The 15,339-nt window shown below is 39.6% G+C and overlaps 1 protein-coding gene across 1 annotated transcript in view; it reads left to right on the top strand.

Moving 5' to 3' along the window:
- The window catches only part of CNN2 (calponin 2), a 30,769-nt gene extending 16,328 nt beyond the window's left edge, over positions 1–14,441 (top strand). Inside the window, exons 4-7 of the mRNA XM_075825368.1 lie at positions 4,985–5,122; positions 9,445–9,561; positions 11,281–11,427; positions 12,622–14,441. Coding sequence (XP_075681483.1) covers positions 4,985–5,122; positions 9,445–9,561; positions 11,281–11,427; positions 12,622–12,870 — 651 coding nt within the window. The 3' untranslated portion in view covers positions 12,871–14,441. The remainder of the gene's footprint in view (positions 1–4,984; positions 5,123–9,444; positions 9,562–11,280; positions 11,428–12,621) is intronic.
- Positions 14,442–15,339: the final 898 nt, after the last annotated feature.

Raw genomic sequence — 15,339 nt, 5'->3', positions numbered from 1 at the left:
AACTACAATGGATTCCTCAAGGGGTCTAGTTTCCAAATTGGGGTCACTTTTGGGGGGTTCCCAATATTTTGGCACCACAAGACCTCTTCAAACCGGACATGGTGCCTAATAAAAAAGATGCTTCAAAATCCACTAGGTGCTCCTTTGCTTCGGAGGCCGATGCTTCAGTCCATTACCGCCCGAGGGCCACATGTGGGATATTTCTCAAAACTGCAGAATCTGGGCAATACGTATTAAGTTGCGTTTCTCTGATAAATCCTTTTGTGTTATAAAAAAAATGGTATAAAGAGGATTTTCTGACAAAAAAAAAAAATGTAAATTTCACCTCTACTTTGCTCTAAATTCCCGTGAAACACCTAAAGGGTTCATAAACTTTCTAAATGCTGTTGTGGATACTTTGAGGGGTCTAGTTTCTAAAATGGGGTGTTTGATAGGGGTTTCTAATATATGGGCCCCTCAAAGCAACTTCAGAACTGAACTGGAACCTAAAAAAATAAATAAATGAGGCAATACTTCGCTTCTTACATTATACTGATAATGAGCCGTGCCCACCCCGAGATGACCCCAGTTTTGACCGTTTGTATAAACGGAGACCCCTATTAGACCGTTCCAGTGCCCGGTTTTCCCAAGCATACACCCCTGAGAAGTGTATTTCTATTGATGAGTCCCTGGTACATTTTAAAGGGAGGGTTCAATTCCGCGAGTACCTGCCGGGTAAGAGGGCAAGGTATGGCGTGAAGATGTATAAGCTGTGAGTGCATCAGGGTATACCTACAGGTTTAGGATATATGAAGGAAAGGCCACCCCCAAACCAGACTGCATCCTGGACTACAATAGGTACATGGGAGGGATGGACTTGTAAGATCAAGCCCTGAAGCCCTACAGCGCCATGCGGTGTGGTATAAGAAGCTGGCCGGGCACATCATACAGATGGCATTGTACAATGCGTACATGCTACGTCGATGTGCAGGCCAGACGGGAACTTTACTGGAATTTCAAGAGGTGATTATCAAGAACCTAATCTTTAGGGACCAAGAAGGGGGGGGCACCCAGTACTTCTGGAAGCGAGCCCACACGCATCGTACCAGGGCAACACTTTCCAGGAGAAGTTCCCCAAACTGGCAAGAAGGGAAAAAGTCAAAAGAGGTGCAAAGTCTGCTATAAGAGGGGGTAAGGGAGGACACAATATATCAATGTGACACGTGTCCCGAATAACCAGAGCTCTGTATGAAAGTGTTTTAAAATTTATCATACATCCCTTGGTTTATAATTTACCCCAATTTTACTTACCCTGATGCACTCCACACAGCTTATCCCCCCTCGTCTTTCCCCTCTGATCCCTGCTGTGTGTCCAGGCAGCTGATAACAGCCACATGTAGGGTATTGCCATACCCGGGAGAACCCACATTACAGTTTATGGGGTGTAGGTCTCCGGTCAAAATGGCCACTACACCTCTAGATGAATGCCTTAAGGGTGTAGTTTTTAAAACGGGGTCACTTCTTGGGGGTTTCAACTGTTCTGGTACCTCAGGGGCTTCTGCATACATGACTTCGCACTAGAAAATCCCCAGTAGGCCAAATGGTGGTCCTTTCCTTCTGAGCCCTCCCATGGGCCCAAATGGCAGTTTATCACAACAAATGGGGTATTGCGGCCCTCAGAACAAATTGCGCAACAGAATGGGGTATTTTGTTTCTTGTGAAAATAAGAAATTTTCAGCCAAAACTACATATTATTTGAAAAAAATAATTTTGTTTTCATTCCCAGCCCAATTCAAATAAGTTCTGTGAAAAAACTATGGGGTCAAAATGGTCACAACACCCATAAATGAATTCCTTGAGGGGTGTAGTTTCCAAAATGGGGTCATTTGTGGTTGGTTTCTATTGCTTTGATACCTCTGGGGCTCTGCAAATGCGACATGGCACCCGAAAACCAATCCAGCAAAATCTGGACTCCAAAGAACACACAGCGCTCCTTTCCTTCTGAGCCCTCCCATGGGTCCAAACGGCAGTTTATCACCACAAATGGGGTATTGCCGCACTCAGGACAAATTGGGCAACAGAATGGAGTATTTTATTTCTTGTGAAAATAAGAATTTTTGAGCTAAAATGACATATTATTGGAAAAAATATATATTTTTTTAATTCCCAGCCCAATTCAAATTAGTTCTGTGAAGAAACTATGGAGTCTAAATGGTCACATTACCCATAAATGAATTCCTTGAGGGGTGTAGTTTCCAAAATGGGGTCACTTCTGGTGGGTTTCCATTGCTTTGATACCTCTGGGGCTCTGCAAATGCGACATGGCACCCGAAAACCAATCCAACAAAATCTGTACTCCAAAGAACACACAGCGCTCCTTCCCTTCTGAGGCCTCCCATGGGCCCAAACGGCAGTTTATTGCCACAAATGGGGTATTGATGCACTCAGGAGAAATTGGGCAACAAAATTGAGTATTTTGTTCCCTGTGAAAATAAGAAATTTTGGTAAAAAATTACATCTTATTGGAAAAAATGTCATTTTTTTAATGTCACAGCCCAATTGAAATAGGTGCTGTGAAAAAACTGTGGTCAAAATGCTAACAACCATAAATGAATTCCTTGAGGGGTGTAGTTTCCAAAATGGGGTCACTTTTGGTGGGTTTCCATTGCTTTGATACCTCTGAGGCTCTGCAAATGCGACATGGCACCCGAAAACCAATCCAACAAAATCTGGACTCCAACAAACATATAGCGCTCCTTTCCTTCTGAGCCCTCCCATGGGCCCAAACGGCAGTTTATCACCACAAATGGGGTATTGCCACACTAAGGACAAATTGGGCAACAAAATGGGGTATTTTGTTCCTTGTGAAAATAAGAAATTTTGATCACAAATGACATTTTATTTGAAAAAATGACATTTTTTTCATTTCAGAGCCCAATTCAAATACGTGCTGTGAAAAAACTGTGCGGTCAAAATGGTAACAACAACCCTAAATGAATTCCTTGAGGGGTGTAGTTTCCAAAATGGGGTCACTATTGGGGGATTCCTACTGTTTTGACACCTCAACACCTCTTCAAACCTGGCATGCTGCCTAAAATATATTCTAATAAAAAAGGGGCCTCAAAATGCACTAGGTGCTTCTTTGCTTCTAGGGCTTGTGTTTTAGTCCACGAGCGCAGTAGAGCCACATGTGGGACATTTCTAAAAACTGCAGAATCTGGAGAATACATATTTAGTAGTGTTTCTCTGGTAAAACCTTCTGTGTTACAGAAAAAAAAATGAATAAAATTGAAATTCAGCAAGAAAAATGAAATTTGCAAATTTCACCTCCACTTTGCTTTAATTCCTGTGAAATGCCTGAAGGGTTAAAAAACTTTCTAACTGCTGTTTTGAATACTTTGAGGGGTCTAGTTTTTAAAATGGGGTGTTTTATCAGGGTTTCTAATACATAGGCCCCACAAAGCCACTTCAGAACTCAAGAGGTACCTTAAAAAAAAGGCTTTTGAAATTTTCTTAAAAATATGAGAAATTGCTGTTTATGTTCTAAGCCTTGTAACGTCCAAGAAAAATAAAAAAATGTTCAAAAAACGATGCCAATCTAAAGTAGACATATGGGAAATGTGAACTAGTAACTATTTTGGGTGGTATAACCGTCTGTTTTACAAGCAGATGCATTTAAATTCAGAAAAATGCAATTTTTTCAAAATTTTCTCTACATTTTGCAATGTTTCACTAATAAACACTGAATATATCGACCAAATTTTACCACGAACATGAAGCCCAATGTGTCACGAGAAAACAATCTCAGAATCGCTTGGGTAGGTTTAAGCATTCCGACGTTATTACCACATAAAGTGAAATATGTCAGATTTGAAAAATGGGCTCTGAGCCTTAAGGCCAAAACTAGGCTGCGTCCTTAAGGGGTTAAAAAAGGAAAAAACCAGGATTATGCTTGGAAGTGTGCAATCCTGATAGTGTGAGGAAAAATATCAGTAGTATATAGAGCCTATATACTATATGGCTCTATATACTACTGATATTTTTCCTCACACTATCAGGATTGCACACTTCCAAGCATAATCCTGGTTTTTTCCTTTTTTAACTAACGAATTTTTTCATTAAACTTGGAACTTCGTTCCATTTTATTCCACAAATCCACACTGGATCCAAAATTTCTTTTCTCCATTGTTGACTATTGTATTTGTTTTTTTTTTTTTTTGGTAAAGGATTAACTATTTTTATTCTGTTAATCGAATTATGAAATATGGATGTAAAAAACTAAAATATGCAAAAATGGAACGTGTTTAAATTTAACCCATTGACTTCTGTGTGCTGAAAACGACAATTATGGATCAGTTGGAACGTGCTGCGTATTGAAGAAAAAAAACAAACCCAATCTGGAGATGTGAATAAAATCATTTCAATATATTCACACAGTTTCAGTGAAGAAATATGGAAGTGTGAATGAACACTATGGGTATGTTCACACGGCAAACCAAAAATGGCCGTAAAATACGGAGCGGTTTTCAAGCAAAAACAGTCCCTGATTTTCAGCAGTTTTTTTATAGCTGTTTTTGGAGCAGTTTTTCTATTGAGTCAATGAAAAACTGCTCCAAATACATCTCAAGAAGTGACACGCACTTCTTTTTTACGGGGTGTTTTTTTACACTTTTTAAAAACGGCCATGTTCCCATGGGAACAGAACGACGTTTTTCTCATTGAAATCAATGGGCGTTTGGAGGCGTTCAGCCCCCGCATTTTCAGCCGTTTTTTTCGGGGCGTTTACGACCCAAAAAACTGCTGAAAATAGGCCGTGAGTAAACGCTATTGAGATCGTTACCAAATGATTGACAGAAGGACTTTGATTTTTGGATAATTTATTTTTTGCCTTACTAAATGGTTGTGTGGTATTCCCATTGATGTGGTGTTTTGTCTTTTGTGTATTGTGAATTATTCCGAGAACTGCTACATTATGATCCAGAGATTTGTTTCCTCTATTCTTCAGCTTGAAAACCTTTCTAACTTCATTAAAGCAATGTCTGTTTATGGAATAAAATCTGTGGACCTGTTTGAAGCAAATGACCTTTTTGAAAATGGGAATATGACACAAGTCCAAGTGTCTCTGCTGGCGCTGGCTGGGATGGTATGTTGGTCTATTCTCCTATGTGTGGCCTTAATAATGGTTAGACCGCATGAATAATGTGTTAACAGTAGTAGAGCTACTAACCTTGCCTTTTCCAAGAGCATAAGTGTTTTATTACAAATGGACAACTCATTCGTCTTTGACAGATTTTTTTTTTTGGAATGTGTCTTATAAGCAGCTGATCACCGGTAAAATATATATAAAACTATACATATATGTTTGTATAAATAGCTAAACTTAATGACAATAGACTTACGCAGATTTAACAAGCTGTGGTAAGAGTGAATGTTCCCCTTGCTCCCTCTACACGTTTTGGGACCTGGTCTCATGACTTATTTACTATCCCTGCCACCAGTATCCCCAATCTGTTTGACCCGTAAGTGGTTTGGGTTACTATGTTACACACAAGGAGCCCCGACCAAGTATTTAATTGCATATACTGTACGTTTCAGTGGGCCAACGTTTTGGAATTAAAAATCATTTTTGAAATTGGGTTTATATAATATTCAAAATTTCTGAGACACTTAAATATTGGGTTTTTAACTGTTGGCCATAATCATCGACATTCAAAGAAGATAATGCTGGAAATAGATCTGTGTGTAATGAATCTATAGAATATAGGAGTTTCACTTTTTGAGTTGAATTACTGAAATAAACTTACTTTTTGATCTAATTCATTGAGAAGGACTAGTATAAGGGTTCAACTTAAATGGGAGGATAAGCTAGCTAGATTTTCCCTAGCTCACCAACGTAGACCGTCCTTGTATCTTTATAAGGCACTGCAAGAAGCTAAGACTCCGTTAGATGCCGTACTTTCATGTACTACTGAAAAGGCATTGTGATGGCCATAGGCTAAATACTATAAGTGGGCTAATAAACCTGATCAGCTCCTAGCACAAAAATTTAGAGAATGTATCAACCAGGTGTTCACAATCCAAACTAAAGAGGGACTCACTACTTCTAACCCTAACCACATCAATGAAACTTTTAGGCAATTTTATCGGACCCTATACTCTAGACCCTCTTGTGTTAATGAGACCACCATAGCCAGTTTCCTATCGCAGGCTCAAATGCCGAGTTTAACATCCGAAGCAGTTAGTCTCCTTAATGCAGATATAACTGATGATGAGAGACTTAATGATTAAACAACTTGGTTGGGTAAGGCACCAGGTCCCAAAGGCCTTTCAGCGGCCTATTATAAAAAGTTTGCTACTCAACTGTCACCCCACATTTTGAATTTCTGTAATCTCCTTCAAGGCAATGCCATGCCCCCTGAATTTTTGGATGCTATGGTAGCTGTAATTCCGAAGCCAAATAGGAACCCTTTCTCTGCATCCAACTACAGACCTATATCCCTTCCAAATTTAGATGCTAAGATTTTTGCCTCTATTCTAGCTCGCCGACTGAATTCTTTCTTGCCTACGCTAGTGCATACAGATCAGGTGGGCTTTATACCTCAGAGAGGCGCCTGATATTTGGAAACTTATTAATATAATGGCACAAATTCAGAGACATTCTACTCCTTGTACCTTTTTAGCTTTAGATAGAGAGGGCTTCCGATAGCCTATCCTGGGATTATTTATTTGCTGTTCTCCGCAAAGTGGCTTATACGGAGATCCTTAACTGCCATACGAACCTTATATACTACACCAGTAGCTTATCTTAAACTTCCATCAACATCCCCTTCACCGATACTGATACACAGAAGTACTCGCCAAGGCTGCCTGCTCTGCCCTACCCTCTTTGCTCTAGCCTTGGAACCCGTGGCAAATATTAGTACAAAGCTAGTTTGTTCGCAGATGATCTACTGCTGACTCTAACCAAACCCTTAACTTCCCTTCTGAATTTAATTTCATGAGATTTTTTTTTTTGGGGCTTTGGAATTGCAAATAAACACTTTTCTAAATCGGAGGTTATGTGTTTGTAATACTCCATCATACGATAAAATTGATAGTTTTAATTTTTTTGGGTCAGGATTAGTAACCCAAGTTTAATTCTATCCATGGATAGCTTTGACACTTAATTAGAGGACTTCCAAGCTTTATTACGTTCTGTTAGGCAAGACCTAGAGTCTTGGGTTACTTCCCTACTCTCTTGGTTTGGAAGGATACATTCTGTTAAGATGGTAATACTCCCTAGGTTGTTGTATCTGTTCAGAACATTACCTATCCCATTCCAATGTCCGAACTCCGAGGACTTCAACAGGATATTTTAACTCTTTTTATATGGGCGGGCAAATGCCACAGAATCCGTGCTTCAATTACGCTTCTTCATAAGCGGGCGCAAGGTTTCTCCGTACCTAATTTCATTAAATATTAGAGCAGCCAGGTTAGCTCAACTTCTGTTGACCCATACATCCTCTGGTGTTCCTCAATGGGTGGATCTCGACTCTGAGCTCCTCACTCCATTCTCTTGGACTACCCTTTTTTGGAGTACTAGTGCTCTACCAAGAGATGTAAAGACCAAGTCCATCTTATCTTACTATGCTTTGCTCATGTGGAGGGCTGTACGCTTTAAACATAATCTACAGTCTCCGATTTCCCCACTTACCTCGCTATTTTGAAATCCTGCCTTCCCTTTGGGAATGCAGAATAATACATTCTCTTGGTGTGTCCTCCAAACTTACCAGACTACAAAATTTCTTCTCTAACAGCGAATTTCTCCTAATCAATACCAAGATCGATACAAACCCCCTATGAGCGAGGAGTTAAGACAGATACTCCCATTTTGCCATTCTACGATGGGAGATTCTCCCTCACTTTCATGTACTGTTGAATTCCCCATTAGAGGGACAAAAACTACAGTGTATGTTAAAGAGGGAGGAGGATATCCAGTGTCCACTTTCTTTGGAGAAGTTGTCATTTTCTTCATAAAGGTAGTTGGCAAGTTACTCTAGCGGAAACATCTATGACTGTTCTACGAAGAACCTACTTAGTACCTGAACGTCTTCATTCCATCTATCCTGCAAATTCCCCATTCTGTTTTAGGGAATGTAGATCTATAGGTTCCATGTACCATACGTTGTGGGGATCTCATATTTAGTGCATTTTGGGACCCCATTTGTGGGCTCATTTCTGATGTTCTTGGCCATACTTTTTATAAGTTGCCCTCTTTCTGTTTTCTAGGTGATAAGCCTGTAGGACTGCGCTACGCTCCCTTTAAATTAGTTCCATATATTCTTTTTGCTGCCCGCAAAAACATTGCCTCTAAATGGAAGATGATTAACCCCTATCTTTCTGAGGTCGGAAACAGTACGAACTGCTTAGATTTTTTTTCATATATATCTATTTAATCTACTCTGACACGATGGAGCAATACGATTAAGTGTGGCAACCCTGGCTGCTCTCCTCCCATTCTTCTAATTTATCATATTACTTAACTCTTTAAGAGACCCCTAACAAATGGTTTTTGTCAATGTTTTCTCATGTTTCTTATGTATTTTATATTTCCGCTTTATCGGCATATAAGCTAATCACCTGGATTGTGCCTCTTAACTTATTTTACTTGTCGAGCTCTTACCATATTTGTGTATTCTTGTAAGAACCTGAGAATTTCCCCGTTGTACATAGTTCCTTTTCCCCCATAATTTCTTATCGTGTTATTTTTTTGCTTCTTATACTTATTTTATTTTTGTATATGCACTGCCCTCTGCGTAGGGTCGTTATGATTTGTTTGTAATACCCGATTTTGTTTTCTTCCTTGTTTTCAAAGCAATCAAACACTTCTTTTTTTTTTTTTTTTTTTTTTTTTAAACGAAATAGCTGAAATGTAACACTGGAAGCTTTACCGTTAATTTTGTATTGTATTAGGTCAATGTGTACTGGTAACAGTGGAAGCGAACACCTAGCCGTATGAGTTCTGAAGAATGAACTCGGACTGTCATTGATGCATGAAGCTTACATCTAGCTAGACTGAATTTTGGACAAACCGTGTCTGTCTAACTTAAGGGCTTTTTACACCTGCTGTGGCCGGTGCAGTGAGCGCCGATTAATGAGACATCGTTGATCGGCGCCCGTTTGGTCCTGTCACAAGGAGCTATGCATGGGTACGAGCTGTCGTTACTCCAATCGCTCGTCCCCATACGTTATCATGTCGGCAGCGCGTATCCCTATTTACACAGGGAGATGTGCTGCCGACAACGATAATATTTCACTTTTTTAAAACTATACGATCAGCAGATGAACAAGTGTTTGGGCAATTATCGGGAACGAGCGTTCTATGAATGCTTGTCTGCCCGATAATCAGCCACTGTAAAAGGGCCTTTACTTTATACTGCAGTTTATAGTTTACTGCTTGGCTATAATCAGATTTTTACTTTTTAGGCAAAGACAAAAGGTATCCACAGTGATGTAGATATTGGAGTGAAATACTCAGAAAGACAAGAAAGAAACTTTGATGAAAACACAAAGAAAGCAGGGCAGTGTGTTATAGGACTACAAGTAAGTGTTAAATCCATGGCTTTAAGATTAGAGGCTCTGTCACCACATTATAAGTGGCCTATATTGTATATGATGTGATCGGCGCTGTAATGTAGATCACAGCAGTGTTTTTTATTTAGAAAAACTATCATTTTTGACAGTTATGACCTATATTAGATTTATGCTAATGAGTTTCTTAATAGACAACTGGGCGTGTCTTTACTTTTTGACCAAGTGGGCGTTGTACAGAGTGTATGAGGCTGACCAATCCGCGTCATACACTTCTCTCCATTCATTTACACTGCAGATAGCGATATAGCTATATCGCTATGTGCAGCCACATAAACACTAACATTACTGCAGTGTCCTGATAATGAATATATGTTACCTCCAGCCAGGACGTGATGTGTATTCAGAATCCTGACCACTTCTCTGAGTTACATAATAGCAGGCGTAGTCTCGCGAGATTACGCTGTAAACTGCCATTTACAGCGACATCTGTAGTTTCACAGACGCTACAGAAGTGGTCAGGATTCTGAATACACATCTCACGTCCCGGCTGGAGGTAATGTATATTCATTATCGGGAGACAGTAATGTTAGTGTGTTTATGTGGCTACACATAGTGATATAGCTATATCGCTATTTGCAGTGTAAATGAATGGAGAGAAGTGTATGACGCTGATTAGTTACTGATTGGTCAGCGTCATACACTCCTCTGTACAACGCCCAGTTGGTCAAAAAGTAAAACACGCCCAGTTGTCCATTGAGAAACTCATTAGCATAAAGCTAAAATAGGTCATAACTCTTGTTAAAAATGATCGGTTTTTTTAAATAAACACTGCTGTAATCTAGATTACAGCGCCGATCACATCATGTACAATATAGGCCACTTATAATGTGGTGACGGAGCCTCTTTAAATAAACTGGTCACCGGAGCAGGCCCCATTTCAGACATTTGTACAATATCTTAGTAATGCAAAAGTCTTGCGTGTTAATTATCATTACCCTTTGAATTTTGCTACAAAAAAAAAAAGCTTTCGTGTAATCCGATCCTATTGTCTTCAATGGGAGCCGTTTGAACCAATATAGAGCAAAAATGTTTATTGTAATTTAAAAAAATAAAATTGCATGCAGTGCTTCTGTCTATTGGAACTAATACCCATTTAATAGAAGGGCTATTTTGGTTTGTTCCCATCCAGCCAGGTGTTGGTTTTTGTTTTGTTTTTTTTTTGTGTTAAAGGTGTTATCCGGGAAGTGAAAATGTTTTTTCTTAGGGGCTGCAAATGATACGAAACAAAAAAGCAGTACTTGCCTATCCTTGCCCCCAGTATCCAGCACTGTCTCTGACAGCAGTCCCAGTGCTTGTTTACATTCACGTAGCACGTGACCGCTGCAGCCACTCAGAGGACTCCGTGGCCATATGTTGGTTCCGATTCATCACCAGAGAGCCCTGCTGAGCCCTCTGGCTGCAGCGGTCACATGCTACGTGCATCTAAACAAGCACTGGGACTGCCGTCAGAGAGACAGTGCTGGCTACTGGGGGCAAGGATAGGCAAGTTACTATTTTTTTGTTTCATATCATTTGCAGCCCCTAAGAAAAACGCATGTATTTTCACTTCCTGGATAACTGCTTTAAAGGTGGAGAGAATTTATTTCTGCATAGAATGTGTGAACACATCCTCCGCTAATTGGTGCAATTTAACTTATTTTTATGCTAACTAATGTGTCTCTCCTACAGATGGGTACGAATAAGTGTGCCAGCCAGTCTGGAATGACTGCTTATGGAACAAGAAGGCATCTGTATGACCCAAAGCATAGTATCTTGCCACCTATAGACCATTCCACGATAAGCCTTCAAATGGGCACCAACAAAGGAGCCAGTCAGGTAAGGAGTTGGCTATCATGAAGAGGGAAATGTATTAAACGACTAATGCCAGTTTTCTGTCTTTTAGTTGCAAATTTTGGCGTAATGTCAGATTTTCGCTAATTAGGATACTTTTCTCTTGACACTTTTGAAAAGTAGCCACGGTCCGTCCGACAGATTTACTATCATTTACGCCAGAAATTGGCAAAAATTATAGCGCAAGTTTCCACCTGCTTATAGCAACCGTACACTTTTGCAAGTGGTGTGCACCTCTTGGCGCATTTTACTCCAACGTACTTTTTTTTTTTTTTATCGACTGGTGTATGAAACGCCAGTCTTAGTGAATTTGCCCCTATGTGTCAAATTTACCTGCCCATTCCCTGGCCAGATGATGTTATCATGGAATTACATATATATATTTTTTTTGTTAAAGGGGTTTTCCCATAATCCTTTATCACCTATCCACAGGATAGGTGATAAACATCTGATTGGTGGGGATCCAACTACTTTCACCACCACCGATCACAAGAACAGACTTACCTTGCCATTCCTGTGCGCTCCATATGAATGGAGCAGTACTGCGTGTGCTCGGCCGCCCCTCTTTTAATTTTTATAGGGTCGTGTGCTATCTTCGGCAGCCCTGTAGAAATTAATGGATCGGTGGCCAAGCATGGACATTACTGCTCCGTACCCAGGAATGGCAAGGTAAGACTGTTCTTGTGATTATGGGAAAACGCCCTTTACGTTGCAAAGCTAGTTTTACCACCTACTGTCATTTGCATAGTTATGCACATGACACAGTTCTGTATGTCAATGTCTAACTTTAGTTTATGTGCAGATTCATGTAGGTTAGCGTTTATAGAATGGTCATTAGTTTGGAAGAAATTTACCCACATGGAACGCCTATCGCCGAGAATAGGAACCCCCGTCTGATAAGAAAGGAGTCCAGTTTCTCCTAGTCTCTACATTCAGGCTGGACTTGCTCATTATAGTTAATGGGAAATACAAAAACCGCCAAATGGTCCCCCTATTCTCATGATCATTGGGGGTCAACGCACTCTGACTCTTAGCATAGGATAAATGTTAGATGTTTACAGTGTTACAATCTGCCATCTTGCATGTACGTTTTTAAACAAAAAAAGTTATCGGATACCAATCCTAAAACTTTTTTATAATTTTGAATATGGTATGAATATGTACTGTATATTGTTATAGGTGGGGATGACCGCTCCTGGAACAAGACGACACATTTATGATACAAAGACAGGCACCGACAAATGTGATAATTCTTCCATGTCCCTGCAGATGGGATCTAACCAGGGGGCCAACCAAAGCGGCCAGATATTTGGGTTGGGTCGTCAGATCTATGATCCCAAATACTGTCAAAAGGGTAATCCTGACAATCTGCCAAATGAGGATGAGGTTCAGCATGAGTATGACTACAATCCGGATCAAGACTTGTAATTCGCTCACGTGTGTGGGCTGCACAATGCAAGATCTACCATAAATCAGACCAAACTGCCTGCAGCAGGCTCTTCATTTGCCAAAGATTCCAAATATGTGGACTTAAACGTTTATCTAGTGTTTTTGTTTAAAATGTTGTTAATTTCTTGTATTGTAAAGTGCCTGAAGAGGATGACTATGTATCATTCAGCCATTTTGTATACAGTGGCATGTGTTGACTTTGCAAGTGCCTCAGGAGACACCATATTAGCAATACTTCTTAAATAGGTCCTCACAAAATTGTGAATGTGTACTCCTGGTTTGGAGGTACTCAATGTGTTAAAGAACTGCATTATGTATATAGGGTTAGGCAGCTCCCAGTAAAACACATTCCCCACACCGCTCCCTGCTGACAGTCATCAATCTATTGACAGTTCTAAGCGGAGTCTGTTTCCTGTGCTTCATAGACCACTATAGAAGACTGTAAATGTTGTGGGCTCCATCCATTGTCCTCCCAGCAGCTACTGCTGCAAGAAGGGTTTTGATGCAGAGTATACCACAAAACCGTGTATGATACAGTTCCCGTGTATATTGGTATGTTTCTAAGCCAGAGGCACAATTTAACGCTCTAGCGTCAGAAGTGTTTTGTTGGAAATAACCGACAAAATCTACTTCTCTTGTACGTGAAGTTACGTAGTCTGTTCTATGGTGGGTTTGGATAACTAACATCACGGCCTCTCATTCTATCCTGCAGTGCAGGAAGTTGTATGTGGTTTGACTATTTTACAAATGCTCTGTAGATGTAATTAGTGTAGAGCTGCCATATTTACAACATTCCAAAAATGTAAAGGGGTGTTGGTTTTTTTGTTTCGTTTTTAATACTAATGACCAAATATCTTGTTATACCTCTTTTGTGTATTGGGGTGGGGGGTGGGGAATAGAGCTGCTTCTACATTTCGATGTGCCTTTTTCACAGAGAATATGTATGTATAGTTCTATATGGGCTTGGAATATCGAGGGTGTTCCTTGTTAAAAATTTTAGAGGTGCCTTTTTTTTCTTTCCTCTACAGATGTTGCTCCTCATAGATAAGAATGGAGATGTTTTGTGTTAGAACTTGCATTCCATGTTAGTAACTATACTGTAATGCCAGATGGTAACTTTTCAGATGTTTGGAATATATCAAATCAATAGTCAAGCTGAATGTTTGTTCTTAAAAGATTTCACCGAACCAATATGCTAGCTTACCTGATGGCTATAAGACTGTTACAAAATGTTGTGTTAATTTGTAGCCAACATCAACTTTTTTAAATCATCTGTATTTATTCACTTTATATGTACAGGGCTTCATGTGGTTGGGTTTGGATATAAATTCACGCACTCACCCAGGGATTTTGGTTGCGGTTCAACAAACCATAAAAAAAAAACATTTCAAAACACCATGCGGTTTTTTTGGTGCATTTGGAAACTATGTATGGAAAATTGCCACACCTTTTTTAATTACCTAGCGACTTGGGTTAACTGACCTGAGACCATATGTAAATGTCTTTAAAATGTATTTTTTTTTTTTTTTTTATGTAATAAAAAATATAACTGGATAAATATCTGCATTTTGTGTGTTTTTGAGACAGGAAGAAGCAGTAAGGGTATGATGACGACACGGGCTATTTTCAGCTGGTTTTCAGGCCGTAAACGCCCCTAAAAATGCGGGGGCTGAATGCCTCCAAACATCTGCCTATTGATTTCAATGGAAAAAAACGTTTTTAAAAACGGCCGCGTAAAAAAACACCTTGTAAAAAGTGCATGTCACTTCTTGAACCGTTTTTCATTGACTCAATAGAAAAAAAAACTGCTGAAAATCAGAGGCTGTTGTACCTTGAAAACAGCTCTGTATTTTCAGCCGTTTTTTGTTAAGCGTGTGAACATAGCCTAACAGGTAGCTTGGTAGAGGTTTGGACATCATCTCCCTGTAAGAATGGATTCACATGGGACAGATGCTGCAGATTTTTCCGCATAGTTTTTATGTGCAGATTTTTCTGCGGATCCCCGCCCCCCCTTCTAAATTTAAAAGGCTGAAATCTGCAGTCAACATCCAGAACCGAGCATGCACGCTCGGATTTCAGTCCAGAAAATGTTCAACAGCATGTGGATGAGATTTGTTTCAATCTCCTCCACAAAGCTGGGACTGTAATCGGCTGCAGATTTTCTGCACGGAAATCTTTAGAATTTCTGTCCTGTGTTAATCCTGCCTTATATGTGGTAGTTAAAAGGATAGCTCAATATAAGATATGTGACTCCCTGATTGAATTTTAAAAAAAGGAGCACACATTCACTTAATTTTTTTTAAAATATTTATATATATATATATATATATATATATATCTCTATCTATATCTTAGCACCGTAATGTGCAATAGTTCTTGGCATTTGTGGAAAAATGCTGCAAAGTAAGAATGCTTACAATAATAGAAGTGTTTATAGTTTTTATCAAT

The sequence above is a fragment of the Rhinoderma darwinii genome, chromosome 1 (genome assembly GCF_050947455.1).
Source record: "Rhinoderma darwinii isolate aRhiDar2 chromosome 1, aRhiDar2.hap1, whole genome shotgun sequence".
Classification (NCBI taxonomy): Eukaryota; Metazoa; Chordata; class Amphibia; order Anura; family Rhinodermatidae; genus Rhinoderma; species Rhinoderma darwinii.
This window is presented reverse-complemented; position numbering and strand designations above follow the sequence as displayed.